At 56.4% G+C, this 24,253-nt stretch overlaps 1 protein-coding gene across 4 annotated transcripts in view; it reads right to left on the bottom strand.

The window, feature by feature from the left end:
• Nucleotides 1-18,751, bottom strand: part of ITGB4 (integrin subunit beta 4) — a 29,901-nt gene extending 11,150 nt beyond the window's left edge. For 2 of the 4 annotated variants that reach the window (XM_047832833.1, XM_047832834.1), the window contains exons 1-26: nt 18,465-18,751; nt 14,931-15,019; nt 13,972-14,054; nt 13,628-13,729; nt 13,270-13,474; nt 12,599-12,695; nt 12,251-12,422; nt 10,970-11,233; nt 10,541-10,630; nt 10,106-10,228; nt 9,367-9,531; nt 9,102-9,178; nt 8,056-8,258; nt 5,913-6,016; nt 5,695-5,793; nt 5,463-5,592; nt 4,736-4,858; nt 4,534-4,640; nt 3,398-3,431; nt 3,029-3,220; nt 2,639-2,742; nt 2,278-2,336; nt 2,121-2,144; nt 1,298-1,446; nt 1,023-1,202; nt 80-228 (exon numbers count right to left, since the gene is read on the bottom strand). In XM_047832833.1, the coding sequence (XP_047688789.1) occupies nt 80-228; nt 1,023-1,202; nt 1,298-1,446; nt 2,121-2,144; nt 2,278-2,336; nt 2,639-2,742; nt 3,029-3,220; nt 3,398-3,431; nt 4,534-4,640; nt 4,736-4,858; nt 5,463-5,592; nt 5,695-5,793; nt 5,913-6,016; nt 8,056-8,258; nt 9,102-9,178; nt 9,367-9,531; nt 10,106-10,228; nt 10,541-10,630; nt 10,970-11,233; nt 12,251-12,422; nt 12,599-12,695; nt 13,270-13,474; nt 13,628-13,729; nt 13,972-14,054; nt 14,931-15,009 (3,114 nt within the window). In that variant the 5' untranslated portion in view covers nt 15,010-15,019; nt 18,465-18,751. The remainder of the gene's footprint in view (nt 1-79; nt 229-1,022; nt 1,203-1,297; nt 1,447-2,120; nt 2,145-2,277; nt 2,337-2,638; nt 2,743-3,028; nt 3,221-3,397; nt 3,432-4,533; nt 4,641-4,735; nt 4,859-5,462; nt 5,593-5,694; nt 5,794-5,912; nt 6,017-8,055; nt 8,259-9,101; nt 9,179-9,366; nt 9,532-10,105; nt 10,229-10,540; nt 10,631-10,969; nt 11,234-12,250; nt 12,423-12,598; nt 12,696-13,269; nt 13,475-13,627; nt 13,730-13,971; nt 14,055-14,930; nt 15,020-18,464) is intronic. The other 2 variants (XM_047832835.1, XM_047832836.1) reach the window with 1 other exon arrangement.
• Between the last annotated feature and the right edge of the window lie 5,502 nt (nt 18,752-24,253).

The raw sequence follows: 24,253 nt of genomic DNA, 5'->3' as shown, positions 1-24,253 counted from the left end.
CCAGAGACTCCGGCAGCTGCCGTGTCCCGCTCTCGCTGGGCCCCTGGGAGGTGCCTGTGACCTCATGGCAGAGCCTTACCCGGTTGCCCTGTGCGGTGTTATCCTGTGTGCGGTAGGAGACTTGGGACTTGCCGTTGTCCAGGATGCGCCGGACGACGGGAATGCGGGCCACTTGCTCTCCGCCGCTGACCAAGTACTCAGGCTTCTCAAATGACACTATCCCGCTGGCTGCAAGGACCCAGGCACCAGTCAGGGCGGCCGGCCCTCAGTCCTTTTGCAATACGCACCCTCTTTCTGGGCCCACCCCCGCCTCCAGGAGTCTGCCTGTCATTCCTCACCCCACTCGAGGGAGGGGATGGAAAATTCTTCCAGAAAAGGTGGAGGGGCTGGCACAGTGTCCAGCTGACATCCTGGAAGTGTCAGAGCAGAGAAAGGAGGCCAGGTAGGGCCAGAACCAGAGATGGGGGCTTCAGACTGGGCTGGGACAGAGCAGGACAAAGGCCTGTGGTGCAGGGGCAGGTGGGGAGGAGAGCTCGGGGACCACAACAGACCCTCTGGATGCAGAAAGGATGCTTATCAACAACTCGGGGGTCCCCAGGAGGGAAGGCGACTTGGGTGTCAGTGGTGCGATGCCTTGCTTCCCCTCTAAATAGGCTCGGGTGAAATGAACTCCCAATGCCCTTCCTGCTCTGACGTCCTGGCATCCCGGGGAGGTCCATTCAATCTCCTACGTTCAAAGGCCACAGGGGCAAGAAGGGGAGGCATGGGGGACAATTTCAGGAGGACACGGCACCCTATAATTACAGCAGAAGCTCCCACATTGAGTGCTTACCGCCAGGCACTGTGCAACGATGCATAGCCACATACCCCTCTTGAGAGCCAGACGCCCATTTTACAGATGGAGAAACCAAGGCTCAGAGAGGTTAAGTGACTTGCCTAGGCCACACGGCCAGGCCCCATCTGCCCTCAGATGTTAGGAGGAGCCCCCTTTATGCCCCCCTGCTCCCGCCGCCCTGACCCACCTTGCTCCTTGATGATGGTGATGTTTACCAGGCGGCGACCGAGGGTGGCAGTGCCCATGGGCACATCGATGGCTTCCACCAGCAGCTGCTTCTCATCATCGTCCTCAGGCCGGATGAAGAGGGGCACCCGCACGTCCACCAGCTCCACACCCTCCTGGAACTCCACCATCCCCCGGGCATCTGGGTGGGAGTTGGGGGGGCAGGCAGACGTGGCTCAGGCGGCTGCCCAGGGGTGGGGGGCATAAGGAAGTGGCACAGGGAGCCTGCCCACCTACCTTGGTCTGCAGTGAGGGTGTAGTAGCCGGGGGCCACCTTGAGCTCATGGAAGGCCCCCTGTTCCACCTGCTTTTCCGTCAGCTTCAGCAGGGCCTGCTTGGCCGCGCGAGGCGCCATCAACACCGTATCCACAATGGTGTGGTCCTGCCTGGGGTGGGGGGTGGGTAGGTGGGGATGTGTCAGGCTGGCCACGGATGCTGGCACTTGTCCCCCCAGCCCCCACCCTCCTGCCTGTCCTCTCCCCATTAAGGGACAAGACGCCTGGCAGCAAAAAGTGCCACCATGAAGTAGCCCCAGTGTTACAGGCCGTTCGTGTGTGTTATAGAGAAAAAGAGATCTGTGATCAACTCCATTTGAGAAATAGACTTCTTCTCTGCGGGCCTTCTCAGAGCCTTTGAGGGAGTTGTATGCATAGTGAAACTGTAAGAAGGGCGTGGGGAACGAAGTCAGTGCTTCTCAAATGGATTTGATCACAGAACCATTACTTCACAGAGCATCTGGCATGCTGCCCCCCCCCCCCCCCACCTCACCTTGAGTCTCAGCCAAGCCACTGTGCCTCCTTGAGCCTCGGGGTCCTCATGCATGAAATGGGGCTACCCTGCCCACCTCATCTATGAAATGGGGCCCCTCCCTAAACCCTCCCAGCCACACCTCTTCAGGTGGGATTCCAGCAATAGATGCCGTACAAAAAAGATGCTAAGGGTAAGGGTGCTGAGGTCAAACTGCCTGGGTTCAAATCCTGGCTCTGTCTCTTAGTAACTAGGTAATCTTGGGCAAGATACTTGACCTAGGGTTGCCCCACCCCGTGTGCCTTCAACTCACTTTTTCCCGGCGTTGGGCTGCTGCCTGTGGGGGGACAAAGAAGGGAGCATGAGCCACACAGTCTCGGATAGAAGCATGGACCTGCTTGTGGGGGGGGCCCCCTAGAGTGGGTAGTGGGGGCAGCTCCCGCCCCCACCTCCGGGCACCCAGGACCCACCGGAATTTAGTCTGCTGGAGCTTGTGTGCACCTGTGATCTGTCTGTACACCTCATTCAGCTGCCAGGCAAGGAAAGGCGTGAGGCTGGCACCCTGGGTAAGCCTCTCTACCCAGAGCCACCCAGACCCAGAGGATATGGTTGGCTGGGACAAGCACATGGCCATCCATGTGCATTGCCTTGTCCCCTTCTGGAAACATTCACAGGACGACCCCACACCAGGCACATGTCCAAGGAAGCCCCTCTTTCCTACTCGGAAAAATCCAGGTTCCGCAGCTGCTTTCTCCTTGCTCTCCCCCTACCTGGATCACACCCGTGCCCAGGGATGCCGGGGGCCCCAGGGTCAGCTTCTTTGGCCCTTACATTCTCCTCCACCTCCTGGCGCAGCTGGTCACACTCTCGAGTGTCAGGCTTCAACAGGTTCTCAGTGCAAAGGCGGGCGAGGCGCAGGGACAGCCCATAGGGCACTAGGGGCAGGCAGGGATGGGGGTCATCAGCCTCCGGCACAGCGGGCACTCTAGAAGCCCCCTCCAAGACCCATGCTAGGATGGTGGCAGGGGCGGGGCAACTTGCTGGCCAAGACCCTGAGGCCTGTAGCACCATCAGGAAGGGCAGAAGGTGGCCAAGCCTGTGTCTGCCCCCAACGCCCAGAGAAAACAGGAATGGTGTGATTTGAACCCAGGGCCAGCGGTGAATGTGCCCCAGGCCACATGGGCGCTCCCAAGAGCCACCGTGCCAAGCCCCAGTCCTCACCCAGCTCCATGGGGTTGGTGCTGGAGGCATGGGTGGCAAAGCCAGGCCGCTGCACGTTGTTGGTGATCTTCCATCGGACCATGTCACGTCCCTTGAGGTTCCCACTGCGTAGCATGGGCGTGTCCAGGTGGTCTGAGGCCATCAGGTTCTCCCGCAACATGTAGTGGTCTTCCTTGAAGCCCACCATGTGCCCTGCGTGACAGGGTGCTCAGCATGGGGCCCCACCCTGGGCCCTCCCAGCCACACCCCCTCAGGGTGGGACCCTAGGCCTCCTGCCTCCGTTCCACACACACCCCTACTCCTCCTCCACCCTATCTGGGGGAATTAGCGGTCAGAGCCGTTGCCACCCCGCACATGCTGGGCCCGTACCTCGGTTGCAACAAGGGAGAAGTGCCAGGCAAGCCTAGGAGATAAGGTGGGCGGGGATGAGGGCTGGGGCAACTGCCCCAGCCCAGGTAAGCCCCTCCGGCCACATGCCACCCGCCCCCCTCCCCCCCCACGCCAATGGTCCAGAGCGGCAACACTGCCTTCCCCAGACACCAAGGTATCAAGGAAGTTGAAGGGATCTAGGTGTGGAGCACCTATGGTGAGTACAGAGGTTGGTGGGGGCAGAGGGTTCCCAAAGTTTGTACCATGAGACCCTGGTCCTGCCAGATGCCCTGTAAAGTACTGGTTCTGTGATCAAACCCATTTGAGAAGCACTGACTTCATTCCCTGTGCCCTTCTCACAGTTTCACTATGCATACAATTACATCAAAGGCTCTGAGAAGTCCCGCAGAGAAGCCTGTTTCTCAAATGTATTTGACCACAGACCTCTTTTTCTCTGTAACACACACTAATAATAGCCCCTAACACTGGCATTACTATGCAGTTTCTCCTCTGCCCCGACAATTCAGCATTCCATGCCAGACCATCCCCCATGATTTCCTGCCTCTCATCTTTCCTTCCCAGTGAGACTACCAGCTCCTGGTGGGCAAGGTCTTTCTTCTCTCTGTTGGCTCCCATGGCCCTTTGCATGTGCCTGACCTGAGGGCAGGTGGTCTCAGGTATAGGCCACTGATGATTGGCAGAGGCGAAGGGCTGGGGTAGGAAGGACACTAGAGCTGGACAGAAGACATGGCTTCACCTGGCCTCTCCACATATGAGGACCTTGGTGGGGGTGTGGGGACCCTGGTGAGATTTGGGGACCTGGTGGGAGCTGGGCCCCTGGTGGGAGCTGGGGACCCTGATGGGGGCTGGGGATCCTGGTAGGAGACGGGGACCTGGTGGGGGCTGGGGACCTGGTAGGTGGTGGGGACCTGGTAGGAGGGGGGGACCTGGTGGCGGTGGGGACCCGGGGTGGGGGGGTGAGGACCTGGGGAGGGTGGGGACCTGGGGGAGGATGGGGATCGGTGGGGGTGAGGACCTGGAAGGGGTGGGGACCTGGCGGGGGTGAGGACCTGAGAGGTGGGGGCCTGGTGGGAAGTGGGGCCCTGGGGTAGGTGGGGACCTGGGGAAGCTCCCACCTTGCAACAGGCACAGTATTTCCAGCAGAGCAACAGCAACAGTGCCAGCAGCAGCAGGAGGAAGATGAGCAGAGGGATGAGCCACCAGAAGGAGCCGGGCGGGCAGTCTACGGAGGAAGGGGAGGGAGAAAAGGAGGGAGGCGATGCCCATTTTTCCACCAGGGTCTGCCAGGCTGCCCATCTGCCCCGTCCGTCGGCTCACCCTTCTTCCTGTGCACCAGGACAGTGCTGTTGGGCCCAGGGGTGCCGTCACCCTCCACTGTGTAGCTGTATGTGCAGTCATCGTCCTCATCCCGGAAGGAGCAGTGCTCCAGCACCTCGCCTCCTGCACCCACACATGGTCAGCAGGGCACCCTGCGCCCGGGAGGTGTCCCCTCCTCTGGGGCCCACAGGCGCCTCCCTGGGGGAGGACACAAGTACCCTGGCACAGGGCCAGGGTGAGGTGGGAAGCTGCCCTGTCCCTGCCCAGGAGCATCAAAGGCTGCACCTCTGTGCACCCCATCCCGGGTGCACTCAGGAACTTGGCTCCTAGGACATTTATCTGACCTAGAGGAGAGAAGGCTGTGTGCCCTCATGGCCCCGTTATGTGCCCCTAATGTGTTCATGTCCCTGCCCAGCTATCTACCCCCTGGCCAAGCCAGGTGCCCCCTCCCCAGACTCTTTGGTCCCAACTCAGCTGTGCCTCCTGCCTGGGTCTCTGTGTCCTGGCCAGACCGTGTGCCTGTGCCCGGGTCTGTGTGCCCTGTCTGGGTTCTGGGACCTCTCCCAGGTCTAGAACCCCTCTCTCTGGCCTGCATGACCTCAACCTGGAGTATCAACCCTCTGCCCAGCTCTATAGTCCTGCTGCAGTGAGTGACACCCCCTTCCCCATCAGAGGCCCTCTGCCTAGGTTCTTAGCACCCCCCCGTCCTCAGCGGGGTGCCTCACACCTTTCTTAAGCTCGTCCACCATCTTGATCTTGAAGTTGCACCCGTCACACATGCGCCCCTTCTTCTCCCCGGTGCCCCAGGCTTGGCACTGGACACAGGAGCGCAGGTCCTCACAGAGGCCCAGGCGGATCTGGGTGGGAGAGGAGGGGAAACCAGGACTGTGTTGGGTGGCTGTCCGCTCCGCCCTGTGCCTGGGGTTCCCACGCCCACAGCCCAGTGATCTTGGCCTCACCGCCGAGTAGTTGATCTCACAGATGGTGTCCGTGTAGAGCGACTGCTGGTTGCAGTGGCAGCGGCCACACTCGCAGTAGCCACGGCCATTACAGATGCCCTAGGGCGGGAGGAGGCACCAGTGAGCCACCAGTAACCCCAGCCCTGCCTGAAAGGGCGGGTGGTCCTGGCTAGGGTCCCTTCTACCACCCTGCACTGCCTCCTCGTGCCCAGGCCTACCCCGTTGCTGTCAATGCAGGTGGCATTGCTGAGAGGGCAGTCACAGCTCAAGCCTGTCCAGCCAGGCTCACACACACACTGGCCCATGGAACAGCGTCCCCGGTCTGCAGAGAGGGAGAAGGACGGGAGAGGCGAGCCACATTCACTCCTGCGCCCAGGCCGCCCACATCTGCCAGGGAGGGCCTGTGGTTGCTGAGCCTGAACTAGGACTTCCCCAGCCAGGGAAAGAGCCATTTCCTCCACTTTTTGGAAGCTCTCTCTCTCCGTCTCTTTCCCATTCCATTCTGCCTTCTAGTTTCCACTCTGCAGCCACAGTCATTATCCTAACACACAAATCCAATCATGTGGCTCCCTGGCTAAGAACCTCTAATGAGTTCTGGCCAAAGCAGTAAGGTAAGAAAAACAGAGAAAACATGTCAGCGTTGGGAAGTAAGAAACAAGACTGCCATTATTGTAAGTATTAGGAACATGTCACAAAATATCAAAAAGAATCTTCAGCGGGGCGCCTGGGTGGCGCAGTCGGTGAAGCGTCCGACTTCAGCCAGGTCACGATCTCACGGTCCGTGAGTTCGAGCCCCGCGTCGGGCTCTGGGCTGATGGCTCAGAGCCTGGAGCCTGTTTCCCATTCTGTGTCTCCCTCTCTCTCTGCCCCTCCCCCGTTCATGCTCTGTCTCTCTCTGTCCCAGAAATAAATAAACGTTGAAAAAAAAATTAAAAAAAAAAAAAGAATCTTCAGATAAATTATTAGATTTCATAAGTGCTTTTAGCAAAGTGGCTGGCTACAAGGCCAATATGCAAATAGCTAGAAAATGAAATCAAAATCTCGCCTTTCTTTTGCCAAAGGATAAAGTCTAAAACCCTTAGACCAGAATAAGGGTCGTGATTAATTACGGCCTGCAGGCCAAATCCAACTCATTCATTACCTGTTTTTGCTAAAGTTTTATTGGAATACACCACATTCGTATGCTTACATATGGTCTATAGCTGCTTCCTGCTACGGTGGCAGAGCTCAGTTGTTGTGACGGAGACCAAATGGCTCACAGAACTGAAAATATGTACTTTCTGGCCCTTTAAGAAAAAGTTGGGACTAGACCGGACTGGACCCCAAAGCCCTGCATTCTGTTCCTGCCTCCTTCTCCAGCAGCTCTCTTAATCTCTGCCTGTGCCAAATGTCTGCCTTTCTCCAGATGTACAGGGTTCTTTCACGTCTCTGAGCACACTTTGGGATGGACAGCTGAAGACGAGAAATGGCAGACAAAATCAAAAAGGGAGCAAAGGTAGAAAAGCAGGGGCTTGACCCCCAGTGACAAGTATACAGTTGAGGCTTAATAAGTATTTGATGCCTATGGGGCGCCTGGGCGGCTCAGTCGGTTAAGCGTCTGACTCTTGATTTCGGCTCAGGTCATGATCTCACAGTTTGTGAGTTTGAGCCCCGCATTGGGCTCTGCGCTGATGGTGAGGGGCCTGCTTGAGACTCTCTTTCTCTCTCTGCCCCTCCCTTTCTCTCTCTGTCTCATAAGAAATATATATATATATATATATATATATATATATATATGTATGTGAAAAAAATGTATATATATATGAAAAAAAAGTATTTAGTGCCTGGATTTTCATTGATCCTCCTCCATTCAACCGCTCAACCCTATCTGTGGCCCCTGTCTGGGTTCTGTGGCCCCTGCTTGGAAGCCTCGGGGGGCCATGTTGGACACATAACTCCCGGCCCTGCCCGCTACAAATGTTCTGTCTTCCGAGACAGGAAAGACCTCCATGCCGTGTACCGCCAACCACTGAGGATTCAGCTGGATGGGACTCACCCTCATGAGTTGGGAGAGTGGAGAATGGAGGTGGGCATGGGCTACAGGACCTCGGGGGAGTGGTCTTGACCATGAGTGGGATAACACACTGGCAGGGGCCTTGGGCATCGGGTTTGTAGAGGGGAGAGAGGTCCAGGTTGAGAGTAGCCTTGGGGGAGGCACTCAGAGAGCCCGGAGGGGGGCTGCCTCTAAACTTGGGGATTCAGATTCCTGGCCTGGCCCTCCCACCTGGGTCTGGGTGGGAGAGCCAGTGAGGGGCAGGTCAGGGCCCAGGCACCAGGTCACCCTTGCTGTCCCGAACCCCCCGCCGGGGCTGCTGAGCTCACCATTGCAGAGGAACCCAGAGGCACGGGGGCACTGGAAGTTGTCATACTCGCAAAACGGACCCTCATAGCGGCCTTCACCGTAGCACACGCAGTGGCTGCACTGGCACTCGCCACGCCCAGAGCACGGCTTGTCCTCGCCCTCGCGAAGACAGGGCTTTATGTCACTCAGTGAGCCGGTGGGGCAGCTGCACGTGTTGCCGCTCCTAAGGAAGGAGTCAGTCACTTCCCCACAGCCCGGGAGGAGGGAGGGCTGGGGCTTTTACCCGCCCCCCTCCATTTTACAGATGAGAAAACTGACGCCCTAAGAGACGCACAGACAGCAGCACCTCAGCTGAGACTCAAATGTCAGTCTCAATCCCTCCCAGTGTCCCTTCCTTGAGTCACGATGGACATGTTCAGTGTCTTGAAGCCTTAAAAGCCCTCACTACCCCTTATTTAGGACCTCGTCTCTGATCAGGTAATGCGTGCGCGTAGTTCAGAATACTAGAGGCACAAAGTGTCCCCCTCGTGTCTGTCCCCCAACATCTAGTCCCCACGCCCTGCCGGCCACCACCGTCCTGATTCTTGCATCTTTTCCCAAAGACGTCCTTTGTGGGGCGCCTGGGTGGCTCAGTCGGTTAAGCGGCCAACTTCGGCTCAGGTCATGATCTCACGGTCCGTGAGTTCGAGCCCCACGTCGGGCTCTGTGCTGACAGCTCAGAGCCTGGAGCCTGTTTCAGATTCTGTGTCTCCCTCTCTCTGACCCTCCCCCGTTCATGCTCTGTCTCTCTCTGTCTCAAAAATAAATAAACGTTAAAAAAAAAAGATTAAAAAAAAAAACAACCAAAAAAGCAAAGACATCCTTTGTATCTATGCATTTTGAAGGGCTTTGGATTGAATTCACTTCACAACCGGGCCTGCCCCTTTCTGAGCCTTTCTATGACCCACCATCCCACCTTCTTCATCTGGGCATGCACGGTGTGTTCCCCCCCCCCCCCCCCCGCCCCCATCAGAGCCTTGCAGCGGCCAGGGCATCCCGGGTGCCATCTTGGCCCCCACACACTCACCAGCCCTCATTACACACACAGTGTCCACACATGAAGTCTCCGTGGTAGCTGCAGTGAGCTGAACGCACTTCTTTTTGCTGGAACGAGATTGTGGCAAGGCGTGACAGCGCCACTGGGGAAACGGGGCCACTAGACGCTTCTGCTGCCTCTGCCCCTCCGGGCGCCCCGCAAGGCAGCTATGGCCACCGGAGGCTCTGCTTCGTTCCTCAGGGCCCCACGGCAGTCGGCCAGAGCTTCCCTCCCGCCTGGGGGGGCCACATCGTACCAGCTCACAGGGGCACACATCACAGATGATGCCCACGTCCATCCTGAGGCCATCCGAGAAGGAGGGCTTGAGATGGATGTTGCCCTTCTGGTCCTCTTCTCCCAGCTGGCACACGTGGGTCCCATCCAGCTCTTCCAGAGCCCGCAGCTGCACCTGGTAGGTGCCCTGCGGAGACCCCACCGTCAGCCAGAGGAGACGCGGCTGGACAAGCAGGGAGTGGCTGTGCCAAGATTCTTAGCCCTCAAGTTTCAGGGATGTGCCTGGAACCTTGGTACCCGGCTCCCTGCTGCCCCTCCTCACGACTAAAAACCTGCTCCTTCTAGGCACAGTCGGGACAACAACAGCACCAAAGATGACAAGAGGCACAGATGGCCCGCTCACTCATCTGACCAACGCTCTGAGCTCAGTACTGATTAATCCCGACTCCGCAGATGGGGACGGGGTGAGGAAGGTGCCAAAGTCATCCGAGTGGCTGACTCAGGGGACTTCGAACCTAGGCCTGTCTGATTCTGAAGGCCACGCTCTTTTTCTTTTATTATTAAAAAACTTTTTTTTTTTTAACTCAGTAATCTTTATGCCCAACGTGGGGCTCAAACTCATGACCCCGCATGCTCCACCGACACGGCCAGCAAGGTGCTCCTGTACGCTACGCCCTTGACCTCTGCTCAGGCAGACCACTCCCTCCAGTACGGGTCCCTGTGCCCACCCTCCCCTGCCCCGAAGCCCCACAGAGGCGTACCACTTTCCCCCGCTGGATGTGAAAGGACCCAGTATTCGTCTTTTCGAACATCTCGGAGGTGACCTCCGTCCGCAGGCCCCGGGGGCTTTCCAGGGCCCGGATGTCCAGGTCGGAGCGAATGCGCTAAAGGAGGGGCAAGCAATCAACGGTCTGGGTGGGGGACCCTGGGCTCACCCACTCTGGAAGGCCTGGCCGAGCTCCACCCACCGTGCATGGAGGACTGAGGTGGAAGAGAGGGTGCTCCGGGTGTCAGAGCCCTCAGGAACCTGGGGCCGGGCTAAGGCGGGCTCCTCAGCGTCCTCAGGGAACAGCAGAGACCCTTCCTCCCTGGCCTGTCCTGTTCCTCAGCGTTTCCTTGGGACATCCATTGCCCATTCTGCCCCTCTCCAGCCCTGCCCCAGAAGGACTCAGACTGGAGCCCACACTGCCCCTCACTTGAAAGGCTTCCTGCAGCAGGTCCACGATGTTGGAGGAGTCCTCCTGAAGCACCCCCAGCGAGGAGACCGGGAAGTACGTCCGCAGCCTCTGTGGGAGACAATGCCAGCCCGGGGCTAAGCCCGCAGCAAGTATTGGCTCATTGCATCTGGACCACAGCTTTGAGCTTATCCTCACCTTGCAGATGGGGAAACCAAGGCCTGGGGTATTCTAGAGCCTGCCCTCCCCACCCCTACCTGTTTGGGAGTTGGGTTGGCGGGTGGGCACGGGACCTCCCATTTCCATCAGGATGCATTTGGCCCTTTGGGAGGGGCAAAAGTTTCGGGAAGGAAGGAGGAGAAGGGGGGAGGGAGGGGAGGGAATGTTTGAGAAGTTCTGTGGACCCCCCTCCCGCCCCCGCTCTTGCCCAGTGAGGCCTCGGCCCCGCACCTCGTAATAGCTGTAGGAGTAGTTGGTGACGGCGAAGATGGGGATAATGTTGTGTTTGGCAAGCAGGCGCACCAGGGTGGGCACTGACGGGTAGTCCTGCGTCCTATACTGGGTATAGGTACCCGAGGCATCGAGGTGGCATGCCTCGTCATTGCGGCTCATGATGCCGGCCAGCACATTAGCACCGTCAGCCTCATAGTGGAAAGCAGACTCCGTGGAGAACACCAGCAGGTGGGTGCTGTCGGGGCGCCAGCCGATGTCCCTCTGGGAAGGACAAAGAAGGGAGGCCCTTCGAGCAAGCTGCCTACTGAAGATAATGCATTGCCACATCATGCGTGCCTGAGAAAGTGGGTCCCGACAGGAGCTCAGCTAAACCACAGGATTCACGGCATGCCATCATCACGTGACAGACAGCACATGAGCGACGGCGGTGGGCAGCAGAAAACAGCAAGAAAGATGCAGCCAGGATCTGTCCACACAGCGGCCACCAGGCAAGATCTGAGCCAGGTTCATCCAGCCGGCTCTCCCAGCTTCCTAACCACCAGGCGAGAAAATTTCAACTGCGTCGGGAAACGTACGCACGCAATATTACATGAAAAGGCCGGCCGAAACAGATGACAGCTGGGCACGGCAGTTTGTTAGAAAAATATATGGGGTGATTTGGAAAACTGTATTACGAGCAGAAATGCTCACGATAGCGTGAAGTAGAAAAAAAAAAAAAGAGCAAATTTCAGAATTATAAGTACACCGACTCCAGCTGTATAAAATCAGGGAAAGGGAACAAAATATGCCGGTGAGACATCACATGGTCGGCGGGATGGCCAACAGTGGTGACACTGTAGGCAATTTCTGTCCTTTGTTTCCCACATTGTTTATAAGATGGGTGTATTATTTTTAAGATTGAAAAAAAAACTGATATGCACATAAAAACTGCCCTCTTCAGCTGCCCAGTGCAGTTGGAGACTGTGGCTCCTGGAAGACTGGCATTCGCATGGAGATGGGTGGTAGGCTGGCTTCAGGGCACGGAAGATTCCAGAACCTCAGAGCTCACGTCTGCTTCGCTGGCTGATACAAGAGCAGGCTATGACTGCTCAGGCCGGGGGATCTTGGATCCCGGCACATCTCCACCCGGCTTGTCATGGAGGGCCACCCGGAGACTCTGGGCTTGTCTTCGTGCATGGGGGTCTCCGCCTGGCACCAGAGCACGCCAGTGGGCAGCTCACGCCCTTGCAGAAGAACACGACCCTGGTCTAGGCAGGCGGGTCTCTCCCTGGCACTCACCGTGCACACGGCCGCCTGCAGGATGGCATCAAAACCTCCTTCAGGAGCGTCCAGGTTGCCCGAGATCCGCTCTTTTAGGAGTTTGTTCCTGAACTCAGCCAAGTCTTCTGTCAGACTGATGACGTTCTTGAAGGAGAAGGGAGGGTCACTGTTGGGCCATGGCTCCTTCAGCCTGGGCAGAGGTGGAGGGAGACAGAGACAGAGTCAGGGGCGAAGACCCCATATATCCCTGGGCCCACCCTCCCTGGAAGTGCCCCTTTGGCCTGCTTCAACCAGAACACTGGAGAGCGCCCTGGTGGAGAGGAGGCGGGCCCCGTGGCCAGGACCCCCGCCCATTCGGTCACTCACTTCTCGGGCCTCATGTCCGTCTGAGGGACGCTGACTTTGTCCACAAACTTGCCAAATCCAATAGTGTAGTCGTTGGTGAGCTTCCTCAGGACCTCAGCTGGATGTCAACAGGAAAAAGAGGGGGCAGCTGAGCCCCAACACCCCCACATCAGTGCAGGGGGCCGGGCGGGGGTGGGGGGCTGGCTCGGGAAGGAGGAAGAGGGGAGAACGACCCCCTGTCAATACCTTGCATGTGAACATCAGTTCATGTTCACAGTAGCCCTTGTCCCTGTTCACAGATAGGGGAGACGGGATTCGGGGGGCCCGGACTCGAGCGTGGAGCAAGCCGGAAGGGGTGGCGGGGGAACTGGACCAGTTGGCTGCGGAGCTGGGGTGAGCCTGAGCCTCACGGCCATGGGTGTGCTCCTTGTCAGGGCCAGAGGGCTCTGCTGCCCCCCCAGCCTGCGCCTTCTGTGAAGTCCCGACTGGCTAGTGGGGTCTAGCGGCAACCCCCGGCCCCGAGAATGGGCAAGGAGGAAATGCCTGGTGGGGGGCTCAGATGTCCTATCCTTCCTTGTGGGGTGGGAGCAGCTATCCTGAGCCCTGGCCTCCCGAGCAGGTGCCCAGCCAGCTGGGTGAGGCCACCCTCTCTCTCCCCTGCCCCACGGTCCTCTACACTGGCCCAGCCATACCCAGCTTCTCCCCCATCTGCTTGAGGTTGTCCAGATCGTCAGACATGGAGTTAGAGAAGTCCATGAGGATGTACAGGTCCACAGGGCTCTCGCTGGGCTCGAACACAAGCAGCTGAAAGTGCTGCTCCCCGCCTGGCCGAAGCCGGACCCGCAGCCTCTGGGGCGACACCTGGCTGCGCTGCAGGGTGGTGTCGATCTGGGTCTCCTGTGTCCAGGGGAGGGGGACAGCTGGCTGGAGGGCCACTCCGGAGACCTGATGGGGAGCCTCTCAGCCCAAGCAGCGGACACAGCGGACCCCTGTGAACAGCCCGCCTCGAGCATGGAGGGCCCACCTCCCTTGAGCCCCCGCTCTGGGCACCTCTGTGATCTCGAAGCTGCTCTCCATGACCACCACGCTCTCCTGCCGGCACCCCGCAGCCAGCAGCTCTGCCTGGGTGTTGCAGCGCCGCTCCTTGAAGATCTGGTCAAAGGAGATGAGGTCACGGGGGGCAGTGCCCATCCCCTGGCTGTCCCAACCCTGGACTTATCCTGACCCTTGCCTGTTCCACACCCGCCCCCGGCCTGGGGCTGGGCTGAGGGTGTGGCAAGTGTGGACTCAGCCAGAGCCCAGGGGTGGGGCCCAGCGGGGTGGGGCGCGCACTTTGGGGAACGGGGCTGGGCCGGTGCTGGGCTCAGGAGGGCAGGCGGGTGACAGCAGCTCACCTCATCGGTGCAGTAGGCACAGTTCCTGTCCACGCGGATGCACTCGGTGCAGCTCTTCACCTGGGCTTTCTTGCAGCGGTTCGCTGGAGGGCAGAGGGGAGCAGACCCGCTGAGATGAACCTCACCGGTGACCAAGCCCTTTCCCAACGTGCATCCTCAACGAAGAGAGATGGGACTGTCTCTCATCTTACAGAGGAGGAAATGGAGGCCAGCCGGTAGCCGATCTGCCCAGTTTAGGGCAGAGCCAGATCTCACACCTGGCAGGGACGGCCTGGCTGTCCCTCTCCAGCTCCTCCAGGGTAAAGGGGACTGTGTCTGTCTTGTTTGTCGCTGTGTCCCCCATGGCTAGCCCAAGCCTGGCACACCAGCAAATTGTTCGTAAACGAATGAAGGAAAACTGCAGAGTTTTCTCAAAGGTTATGGGCATTCCCTTGGGTTCTGTTCAGTTAAAAATCGCAGTGAGGACCTACTGTGTGCGCCCAGGGCACACAGTGACTGGCCTCCTGGGATCCGGGCAAAGGTGCACTGTCAGTGTTTAACAGGGGCTCTGGGGAGGCAGGAGCCCTGCCTTGCAGCATTTGCCCATATTCCCGCCACGGTCTATTTCAGGCTATCAACACAGCCTCCTCCGACAGGCCAAATTTCATCGGTAGGAGCTGGTTCCAGACCGCAGGCACTCAGAGAGGGCAGGTGACGACTCACCAGTCCCCCTCTCCTCCCGATTCCTAAAAAGAACACCCTACAAGTGCCTCAGTTCTCTAAGTGGGCATCTTCTCTCTCTTCTAGAGCAAGTCTTCCTCCCTCCGTGTTCTGGGCCGCATGGCTCAGGCTCACCGCTCCCCAGCCCTCGAAATGGGCCGTGGTTGTTCGTTGAGTGGCCAAGTGAGTGTCGGGGGGGAGACAACCTTGAAAGGGATGCCCGTGCCCAGAAGGCTGCTGGAGAGGTGTGCCAGACTCACCCATTTGCCCGGGGAAGCTGACACTCAGTAGGGCTGCCAGCAGCAGGCTGGTCCATGGGCTGGGACGCAGCCCTGCCATCCTCTTCCTCCTGCGTAACAACCACAACTGACATATGACGCTTTCACAGCCCAGGTCGCGGCCATCAGCTCACTGGGCTCCCGTCAGAGGTCTAGAATCCTCACTGCACCGGCGTGGAAACCGAGGCCCTGAGACCTTCAGTGATGTTAAAGGCCACTGGTCCAGGGCCCCCAACTCTTCTCTTCCACTGTCCTCTTCCTTGCCATCTCTGGAGTGACCAGATGGCCTGCAGGCCTGTACCCTGCCCGGGGAGGGCCCATCCTCTCGTCATTGAGGACTCTGGGCTCCGAGCTTGCCCTAGGGCCCGGGCTCTTATGCTGATCTCATTGAGGGCAGGGCAGGGTTTACTCTGCCTTTGCTTTCAGATCCCAGTGGGCCTGCGTCTGGTCTCACCCAACGGGGACGCCACCCCTTGAGGGCCTGGCCCTCCCTTCCTGCCCCCTCCCTGTCTTGGCCTATTTGCCCTTTGATGAAGGCGGTGTGGCCACGAGGAGAGGGGCCCCTTCCAGTATCTGGGGCCTGCGGAGGGGAGGAGAGAGCTTGTGGCACTCAGCTAGGCTCTGTAATGACTGCGGGCCCATCAGAAGTGGGGTCCCCTGCCCCAGCTCCTACCTCCGCCTGCTCCAGAGTTGGGTTGTTGGGGTCCCTGAGCATATCACCCCTTCAGAAGTTAACCCGGAGTAGATTACAAGCCTCTCCTGCGCACTCACTTATACACACACAAACACACACACACACACAGTGTGCCAGACTCCCCAGGAATCCGCCTGCCTCTGGCTCACTATTACACTGTCTCAGCTCACCAGTGAACTTCGGGGTGGGCACTGGCATCCCTGAGACCTTTTTTTTAATTTTTTTTTTATTAAAAAAAATTTTTTTAACGTTTATTCATTTTTGAGACAGAGAGAGACAGAGCATGAATGGGGGAAGGTCAGAGAGAGAGGGAGACACAGAATCTGAAACAGGCTCCAGGCTCTGAGCGGTCAGCACAGAGCCCGACGTGGGGCTCGAACTCACGGACCGGGAGATCATGACCTGAGCCGAAGTCGGACGCCCAACCGACTGAGCCACCCAGGCGCCCCAAGAGACCTTTTAAAAGATAGGTGGCCTGCTGCCTCGGGAAGAGAAGGAGCCGGGCAGAGCTGAGGACAGACCTTAGGGCCCTGGCTTCTTTCTCCAGGGCCAGTGTCCACATGCCCACTGGCCCTTTCTCCTGGGACCTTTCCCCAGTCCTTGGCTTGTGGGGCAGGGGCAGCTCCAGGGTGTGGGGAACTAAGGCCTCCCCTGCAAGTTTCCCCCCCGAGGGCTGGGGAAGCTTGTGGAAGGGGGCAGGAAGGCACTGCCTCCCTCCCTCTAACGCATGCAGCTCCCAGGAGGCCACGAGCAGGGCAGTCCCAACACATCCACAGGCGGAGGGAGCTGGGGAGGGGCCTGAGGTAGGGGAGCCCTGAGCCAGCCAAGGGGAGGCTCCCTGGGGAAAATGACTTTCCTGCAGCCTTGGGGCATAGGTACCACACCCACATGCTACGGAATACAGGCTGCAGACTTGGACCTCCCTGGGGCACCATTACACATACAGGTCCAGGAACTAAAGGGCTGAGCTCAGCTTTTACTCACCTTCCCGTGCCCACAGGCTGGGCACATAGCGGGCATGTGCCCAGCGCTTCACAGACATGATTGCTACTTAATTTGTGCAGGAACCCAGTGGGGGGTGATGGCATTACCCCCATTTCCCAGAGGAGGAATGGATATGAGGCAGAAGGCTGCAAGGCTTACTCTCTCCATAGTCAGTAGTGAGGCAGCCCGCACAGGACCAGGGCAGTCCAGACCCCATTTAACCTCCACATTATCCTCAGAGGCCATAAGATGGCATTAGGGGGTTAGTTATGCACTCAAGAATGTCTTGTCTGGGGCGCCTGGGTGGCTCAGTCGGTTAAGTGGCCGACTTCGGCTCAGGTCATGATCTCACGGTCCGTGAGTTCGAGCCCCGTGTCGGGCTCTGTGCTGACCGCTCAGAGCCTGGAGCCTGTTTCAGATTCTGTGTCTCCCTCTCTCTGACCCTCCCCTGTTCATGCTCTGTCTCTCTCTGTCTCAAAAATAAATAAAACGTTAAAAAAAATTAAAAAAAAAAAGAATGTCTTGTCTGACTCAGCTTATATTTAAAAAGTTGTCAAACTAGCTGTCAATGTTAAACACAACGAGATCTCACATAAAGGTTAAGACTGTGGGCTTATCGGAAGTTGCGACCACAGGCTGGGCCAGGCACTCAGGACACGCACCCTCCAGGACACCGTGGGCCCCACCAGACTGCTGGGGCTTTTTAGGAACCGTCCCAGTCCTGGGAGCTCTCCCAGAACCCACGCTTCACCCCATCCCACGGGACCCCTGCTTAGCACATATGCACCTGCCCACCACAGCCCCCACCCCTCCTGCTTTCCCATCTCCTGGCCCCTTGGCTGCTCTATCACCCACGGAAATCAGGGCCAAGGAGACAGGCACCGCTTCCCTGCTGTCATCCAGCTCGCTCTCTTCTCTCAGCGCCCAGGATGGAGACCCTCAGCCTTCACTTCCAGCTCAGTCAGATCCTTGGCTTCAGAGTGTGGCAAGGCCACGGTGAGGTGAGGAAGAGCCCAAGCCCTGCTATCAGAAGTCCTTGGAAGGCCCTGCACCACAGCCAGAGGGCCGCCCAGAGGCTGAGCGGGTGAGGAAGGGGCCAAGCACAGGAGGAGGTTCAGTGGTGGGCACAGCCCCCGGGGCTGCGGAATGAGGTCAAGAGAGCTTCCTGGAGAAAGGGTGTCCTGAGGCGACTTTGGGAGGAGTGAAGGCATGTGCTTGGCCAAGAGGAGAGTCAGGGACTCTCCAGACTCCGCAAGGACTATGGCGCCGCACGTAACAGGCCCGGCCCAGGCGAACAGGGCGATCTCTGCCTCCGGGTGGCTGCTCCCTCTACTTTTTTTGCAACCCCCAGAGGGGCCCAGCCCAGGAGGCCTGCCAGCCACTGCCTAACCTCTGCCCCCTTCTCTCAAACATTCACCGGACTCCCAGGCCTCTCTCCTTGCTCCCTCTTCTAGCTCAGAGGTCTGAAGGCAAGAGCCTCCTCCAGCTCCACTGCCCCTCTGCCCCCAGCTGCCCTCTGGGCACACCCTGGCAGGCCAGGCACCGGCAGGGGCAGGATGGGGCCAAGGCCTGCCAGCCTTTAGGAAGGGAAGAGCTGAGGAAACAAAAAGCCACCCAGCCCTCCCAACAGGGTCCCCTGAGTTGCTGGCCGGGGCGGGGTGGGCACTCACTTTCTCCTCCTCTCCTCCAAAGTCCCAGAATGGATGCCCAGCTCAGGCCGCCAGGGGCACTGGAGGCGCAGGAGGGGTGCAGCCCGGCGATCCCCGGCTCCCCCACCCCCACCCCCGCCCTGTGCCCAGGCCCCCCCGGCGCCCGCCGCGGTCGGAGGCCAGACCTACCTTGGCGCGGACGCGCGCCCTCCCCGCGCTGGGCTCCGCTGGGCCGCTCCGGCTGCACCGCGCGGGCGAGCCGGGACTGTCCCGGGACTGCCCGGAGGGCGGGTGGCAGGGAGGGCGGGCGGCGGGCGGCGGCCGCGGGGAGGGGACCGCTTTATGGGGCGGGCGGCAGGTGGGAAGGAGGCGCTGGTGAGTCAGGCAGGCCGCATTCCTGCGCGCGGCGCACACCTGTCGGGGCAGGAGCCGGGGCGCCGCCGTCGCCGGGCCCGCCCCCCGGAAAAGGCTGCGGTTCCCGCGGCGCCCGGCCCCTCGTCCCGACCGACGGCGGCGGGGGCAGGGGAGGAGCCTCCCCTCTCTCTCTCTCCAGTCCAGCCCCGGGCGCGGCGCCTCCCCACCCCTCCAGCCTGCAGACTCTCGGCTGCCCGGATGCGTCGGGCCGGGCCCGGGGTGGCCCCGTAGACCCCCTGCCCGGCCGCCGCTCTCCCACCTCCGGGCGCTAGGCGGTGAGCAACCCCGCGGCCCCGACGGCAATCGACTGTGCTCATGGCTTCTGTCCTGCGCGAGGCAGGGGCCCAGGGATGACCCAAGCCTGATCTGTCATTCACCGGGTCCTCCTCTCAGCCTCTCCCACCCTCGGCCTCCGCGTGTGTCCAGAGGGAGATGCCGAGAAGGACCGCTTCCCTGAGTGTCCTCAAGCAAGGTACTTAAAGCTCCTTAAAATCTGAGTAATACCCATCAAGTGGCCAGTCTCGACCCGGCATGGAGTAGGCACTCAAGTGGTTATAGTTGTTCTTGACAAGCGGGTTCACGAATCTGACCCCTCCAGTCCTCTGCCTGCAGTCCTTCAAGGTCCACACGTGCTCAAGCTGGAGCCTCTCAAGTCCCCGGGACTTGGTCTACTTCTCGACTCCCACCTGCCAACAATGTCAGACCACACCCATGGCCAGCAGCGCCCCCTGCCCAAAGCAGGCAGCTTCAAGCCACCACGCTTTAACCCCAGGCTGGGCTCTGCTCCAGATATCTCGGTTCTCCTTCCCAATCCCTGCCCCCAACCAGCCTGGTTTATCCCTTTTTTACTTGAAAGCCTTGTGCTGATGTGGCCTGCTCCAGAGAGTCTCCCTGACCTCCCTGCACCCTCGGTTGGGTTACGCGTCCCTGTGGCCCCCCAGGGCGTGACTTTTTCATGCCGTTTGCCACATGGGTTTGAAATGATCCGTTTAGGGGTCTTTCTTCTCCACTGGACTGTGAACCCTGAGGACCAACGCTCTCTAGCACACCTTTTTATCTCCAGCTCCTAGCGCAGTGCCTGGCACGGAGCAGGTGCTCAGCGAAAGTGTGGCTGAAGCTGATGGGACTGCCACAAAGCCTCCCAACCGTCGGTGCTCTCATGTGTAAACAGGCTTGCACACTGGCAGCTCTCAGAGTGATCGTGGGAGTAGCTGGCACTGGGTATGGAGGTGCCACGGACACACGAGTGCTCACTGCAACTGTGTGAGCCACAGTCACTGCCGCCAGCTTGCCCATTCGTCTTTGAGAGCTGCTCTGGACCTGCCAGGAACTCAGAGAGGCTGGCTCCTGGATTTGGAAGCACTGTGGCAGGAGTCCCGGTTTGGTTGAGGCACTCAGGTCTGGGTGTTCCAGGCCAGCACAAGCACCCTGAGGACCTGAGCTACTCCAGAATGTTTTTCTACTTTTAAGTAAGTTCCCTGAGATCAAGACCTGAGCTGAGATCAAGAGTTGGACGCTTAACTAACTGAGCCACCCAGGTGCACCACCCCCGACTTTTTATGTTGAATATTTGCAAACATACAAAAAAAGTTTGAAAAAAAAAGAGTATAAAGATGACTTGTATTGTACAAAGATCACCTAGACCCAAGAGTTAACGTTTGCCATATTTGCTTTATTTATGTATTTATATATCTTTTTATCTGAATTTTTTTTTTTTTACATTTATTTTTGAGAGACAGAGAGAGACAGAGCATGAGCAGGGGAGGGGCAGAGAGAGAGGGAGACACAGAATCCGAAACAGGCTCCAGGCTCCGAGCTGTCAGCACAGAGCCCGACGCAGGACTCGAACCCATGAACCACGAGATCATGACCTGCGCCGAAGTCGGACGCTGAACCGATTGAGCCGCCCGGGAACACCTATATATCTTTTTATTTGAATTTAAGTTGAAGAGACCATGACATTTCATCTAGGCAGGCATCTCCCAAGATCAGCCCCCCACATAACCACAATAGCTTTTTCACACCAGCGAAAATGAACAGGGATGTCCTATTATCTATGATTCAGTCCATATTAAAATTTCTTCGTTGTGCCAAAGATGTCTGCTATAACTGTTTCCTTTTTTTTTTTAACTTTTAAAAAATTGTTTCCTTTTGAATTTGAGTCCAATCCACGTCACCCATTACATTTGACTGTTTTATCTCTTTCCTGCTTTAAAACAGTTTCACCCCCACCCACCACACCACTGACCTTTCAAAGAAACAGGCCAATTGGGGCACCTGGGTGGCTGAGTCGATTAAGCGTCCGACTTCAGCTCAGGTCGTGATCTCACGATTCTGGGGTTTGAGCCCTGTGTCGGGCTCTGTGCTGACAGCTCGGAGCCTGGAGCCTGCTTCGGACTCTGTGTGTGTGTCTCTCTCTGCCCCTCCCCTGCTTGTGTTCTCTTTCTCTCAGAAATAAATAAACATTAAAAAAAAAACAAACAAACCAAAAACAACCCACAAAGAGGTCAATAGATCTGTAGAATGTCCTACTGTACAGATTTGTCTGATTGCTTCCTCATGGTGTCATTGGACTTTTTTTTTTTTTTTTTTTTTTTTTAGTCTACTGTAAACTGGAAGTTATGTATAAAGGCCTGATTAGATTTATGGGAAACATTTTTGGCAAGGCTGATCATAGATGGTGCTGGGTGTGTTTTATTGGGTGGCACATGATGTCAGCTGTCTCGCTGTTAGTAATTATTAAGGAAACGACTGCCATCTTTCCCCATTGTAAAAATACGTTATTTACTTTGTGATTAAGAAGTAATCTAGACGGGGTGATGATGCTTTGTCACCCTGCCCACTTCCCCACAAACTTTCACTGAAGGGTTTTAGTGAAGGTGATTGTGGATCCATTTTTGGATCAAAGATCCATTGTTGATCTTTGCCTGAATTTTGGGATTGAAGAATGGTGATTTCCTGTTTCTACATTAATAGAATGCATCCTCTGATTAAAAAAAAAAAATCAGTTCTGCTCAACAGGGAATGAACTATGTGCCTCCAAAAATATAGGATATGGCTGACTCCGTTGGTAGAGCGTGTGACTCTTGATCTCAGGGTCATGAGTTCAAGCCCCACATTGGGTGTGGAGCCTACTTAAAAAAAATTAATTAAAAAAAACCCCTGAGGGGCACCTGGGTGGCTCAGTCGGTTGAGCGTCCGACTTCGGCTCAGGTCATGATCTCACAGTCCGTGAGTTCGAGCCCCGCTTCGGGCTCTGTGCTGACAGCTGAGAGTCTGGAGCCTGCTTCGGATTCTGTCATGCTCTGTCTCTCTCTGTCTCAAAAATAAATAAACATTAAAAAAAATTTAAAAAAAACCCTGAAAATATAGGATAAGTACTTCTTTTTGGGTAATACAAAATTTTATTATTTATTTGTTTTTTTATTATTTTGTACTTTATTGAACACGTCTGAAATGTAAAGCTAAAATAGGATTTTAAGGAGGCACCTGGCTGGCTCAGTCTGGAAGCCCCATGTTGGGGATAGAGATTACTTAAAAATGAAATCTTTAGGGGCGCCTGGGTGGCTCAGTGGGTTAAGCATCTGACTTCAGCTCAAGTCATTATCTCGTGGTTTGTGAGGTCAAGCTGACAGCACAGAGCCAGGAGCCTGCTTCGGGTTCCGTGTCTCCCTCTCTCTCTGCCCCTACCCAGCTTGTGCTCTGTCTCTTTCTCTCTCTCAAAAATAAACAAACATTAAAAAAACAAGATCTTTAAAAACACAAATAAGACCTTAGGGGCGTCTGGGTGGCTCAGCCGGTTAAACGTCTTCAACCCAGGTCACCATCTCACTCATAGTTTGTGAGTTAGTGCCCTACATCGGCCTCTCTGCTTTCAGCAAGGAGCTCGCTTCAGATCCTCTGTCCTCCTCCTGGCCCCCTTTGCCCCTCCCCTGCTTCCTCCTCATTCTCTCTCTGTCTTTCAAAATAAATAAATAAGCTTAAAAAAAAATAAGACTTCAAGGGGCGCCTGGGTGGCTCAGTCGGTTGAGCGTCCGACTTCGGCTCAGGTCACGATCTCACAGTCTGTGAGTTCGAGCCCCGCGTCGGGCTCTGTGCTGACAGCTCAGAGCCTGGAGCTTGCTTCGGATTCTGTCTCCCTCTCTCTCTGCCCCTCCCCACCTCATGCTTTGTCTCTCTCTGTCTCAGAAATAAACATTAAAAAAAAAATAAAAATAAGACTTCAAGAATTTCGCATAGTAAAAGGGGGTAAAGTCCTATTCACCCATGTAGTGAGTAGTAAACTAGGAAAATTCGTAAAACTTTGGGAATTAGGAGTAAAAACCTGTTCAGGACTTAAGGGAGGTCCTTGGTTTGTTATTACAAAAATCTGTTGACTAAAGTCTACCCAAGTAAGACTGTCGGTTTATGAAAAACTCCAAATTGCACAAAACCCCACTGGGCAGGAGAAACAGCCAGGATAGAAGGACGTGGGGAAAGCCAGTCTGCGGCAGCGCTGGAGGGTGGGAGCCCCGCGGGAGGCTGCAGCTCACGTCCACAACCAGTGGGTAAGAGTAGGCTAAGAAGTCTAGAGGCAGAGGTTAGTGCATTCACCAAAAGCTTTTGCTTTCCAGCCAAAGTTTCTAGGATGCTGATGTTTTCCTCAAACAAGTCAGAATTGGGGCGACTGGGTGGCTCAGTCGGTTAAGCATCTGACTTCAGCTCAGGTCATGATCTCACGGTTTGTGAGTTCAAGCCCTGCATTGGGCTCTGTGCTGACAGCTTGGAGCCTGGAGCCTGCTTCAGATTCTGTCTCTGTTTCTTTGCCCCTCTCCTACTCGCTCTCTCTCTAATATTAAAATAAAAAAAAAAATCAAACAAGACAGAGCCTTTAAAATATCCCTATATATATATCCCTATATATATATCCTTATGTGTGTGTATATATATATATATATCCCTCTCTCTATATATATCCCTATATATATATATATATATCCATATATAGCATATATTTAATTTTTAGCATTTATTTATTTTTGAGAGACAGGGAGAGAACATGAGCAGGGGAAAAGCAGAGAGAGAGGGAGACATAGAATCCCACAGAGCCCGACGCAGGGCTTGAACCCACGCACTGTGAGATCATGACCTGAGCCGAAGTGGGATGCTTAAGCGACTGAGCCACCCAGGCACCCCCAAATCACTATTAAGATTACCAAACAACCCAACAGATTTCACTTGGGGTAAAAACATGGCATAAAAATAGTGTCAAGTATATTCACACTGTTGGGCAAGAGGTCTCCAGAACTTTTCATGTTGCCAATTGAAACTCTGTACCCCTTAAACAGTTCCCCATTTCCTCCTCCTCTAGTCCCTGGTTAATTACCATTCTATTTTTGCCTCAATGAATCTGACTAGTTTAGATACCTTATATAAGTGGAATCAAACAGCATTTATCTTTTGTGGTTGACTTATTTCACTTGTCATAAGGCAAGGTTTTCTGCCTTTTTAAGATTGAATAATATTCCTTAGCATCTAAATACCACATTTTGTTTATCCATTCCTCCGTCAATGGGCATTGGGTT

This window comes from Prionailurus viverrinus, chromosome E1, assembly GCF_022837055.1.
Source record: "Prionailurus viverrinus isolate Anna chromosome E1, UM_Priviv_1.0, whole genome shotgun sequence".
NCBI classification, from domain to species: domain Eukaryota; kingdom Metazoa; phylum Chordata; class Mammalia; order Carnivora; family Felidae; genus Prionailurus; species Prionailurus viverrinus.
The sequence above is the reverse complement of the archived record's forward strand: the minus strand, read 5'-3'. Positions and strand labels throughout refer to the sequence as shown.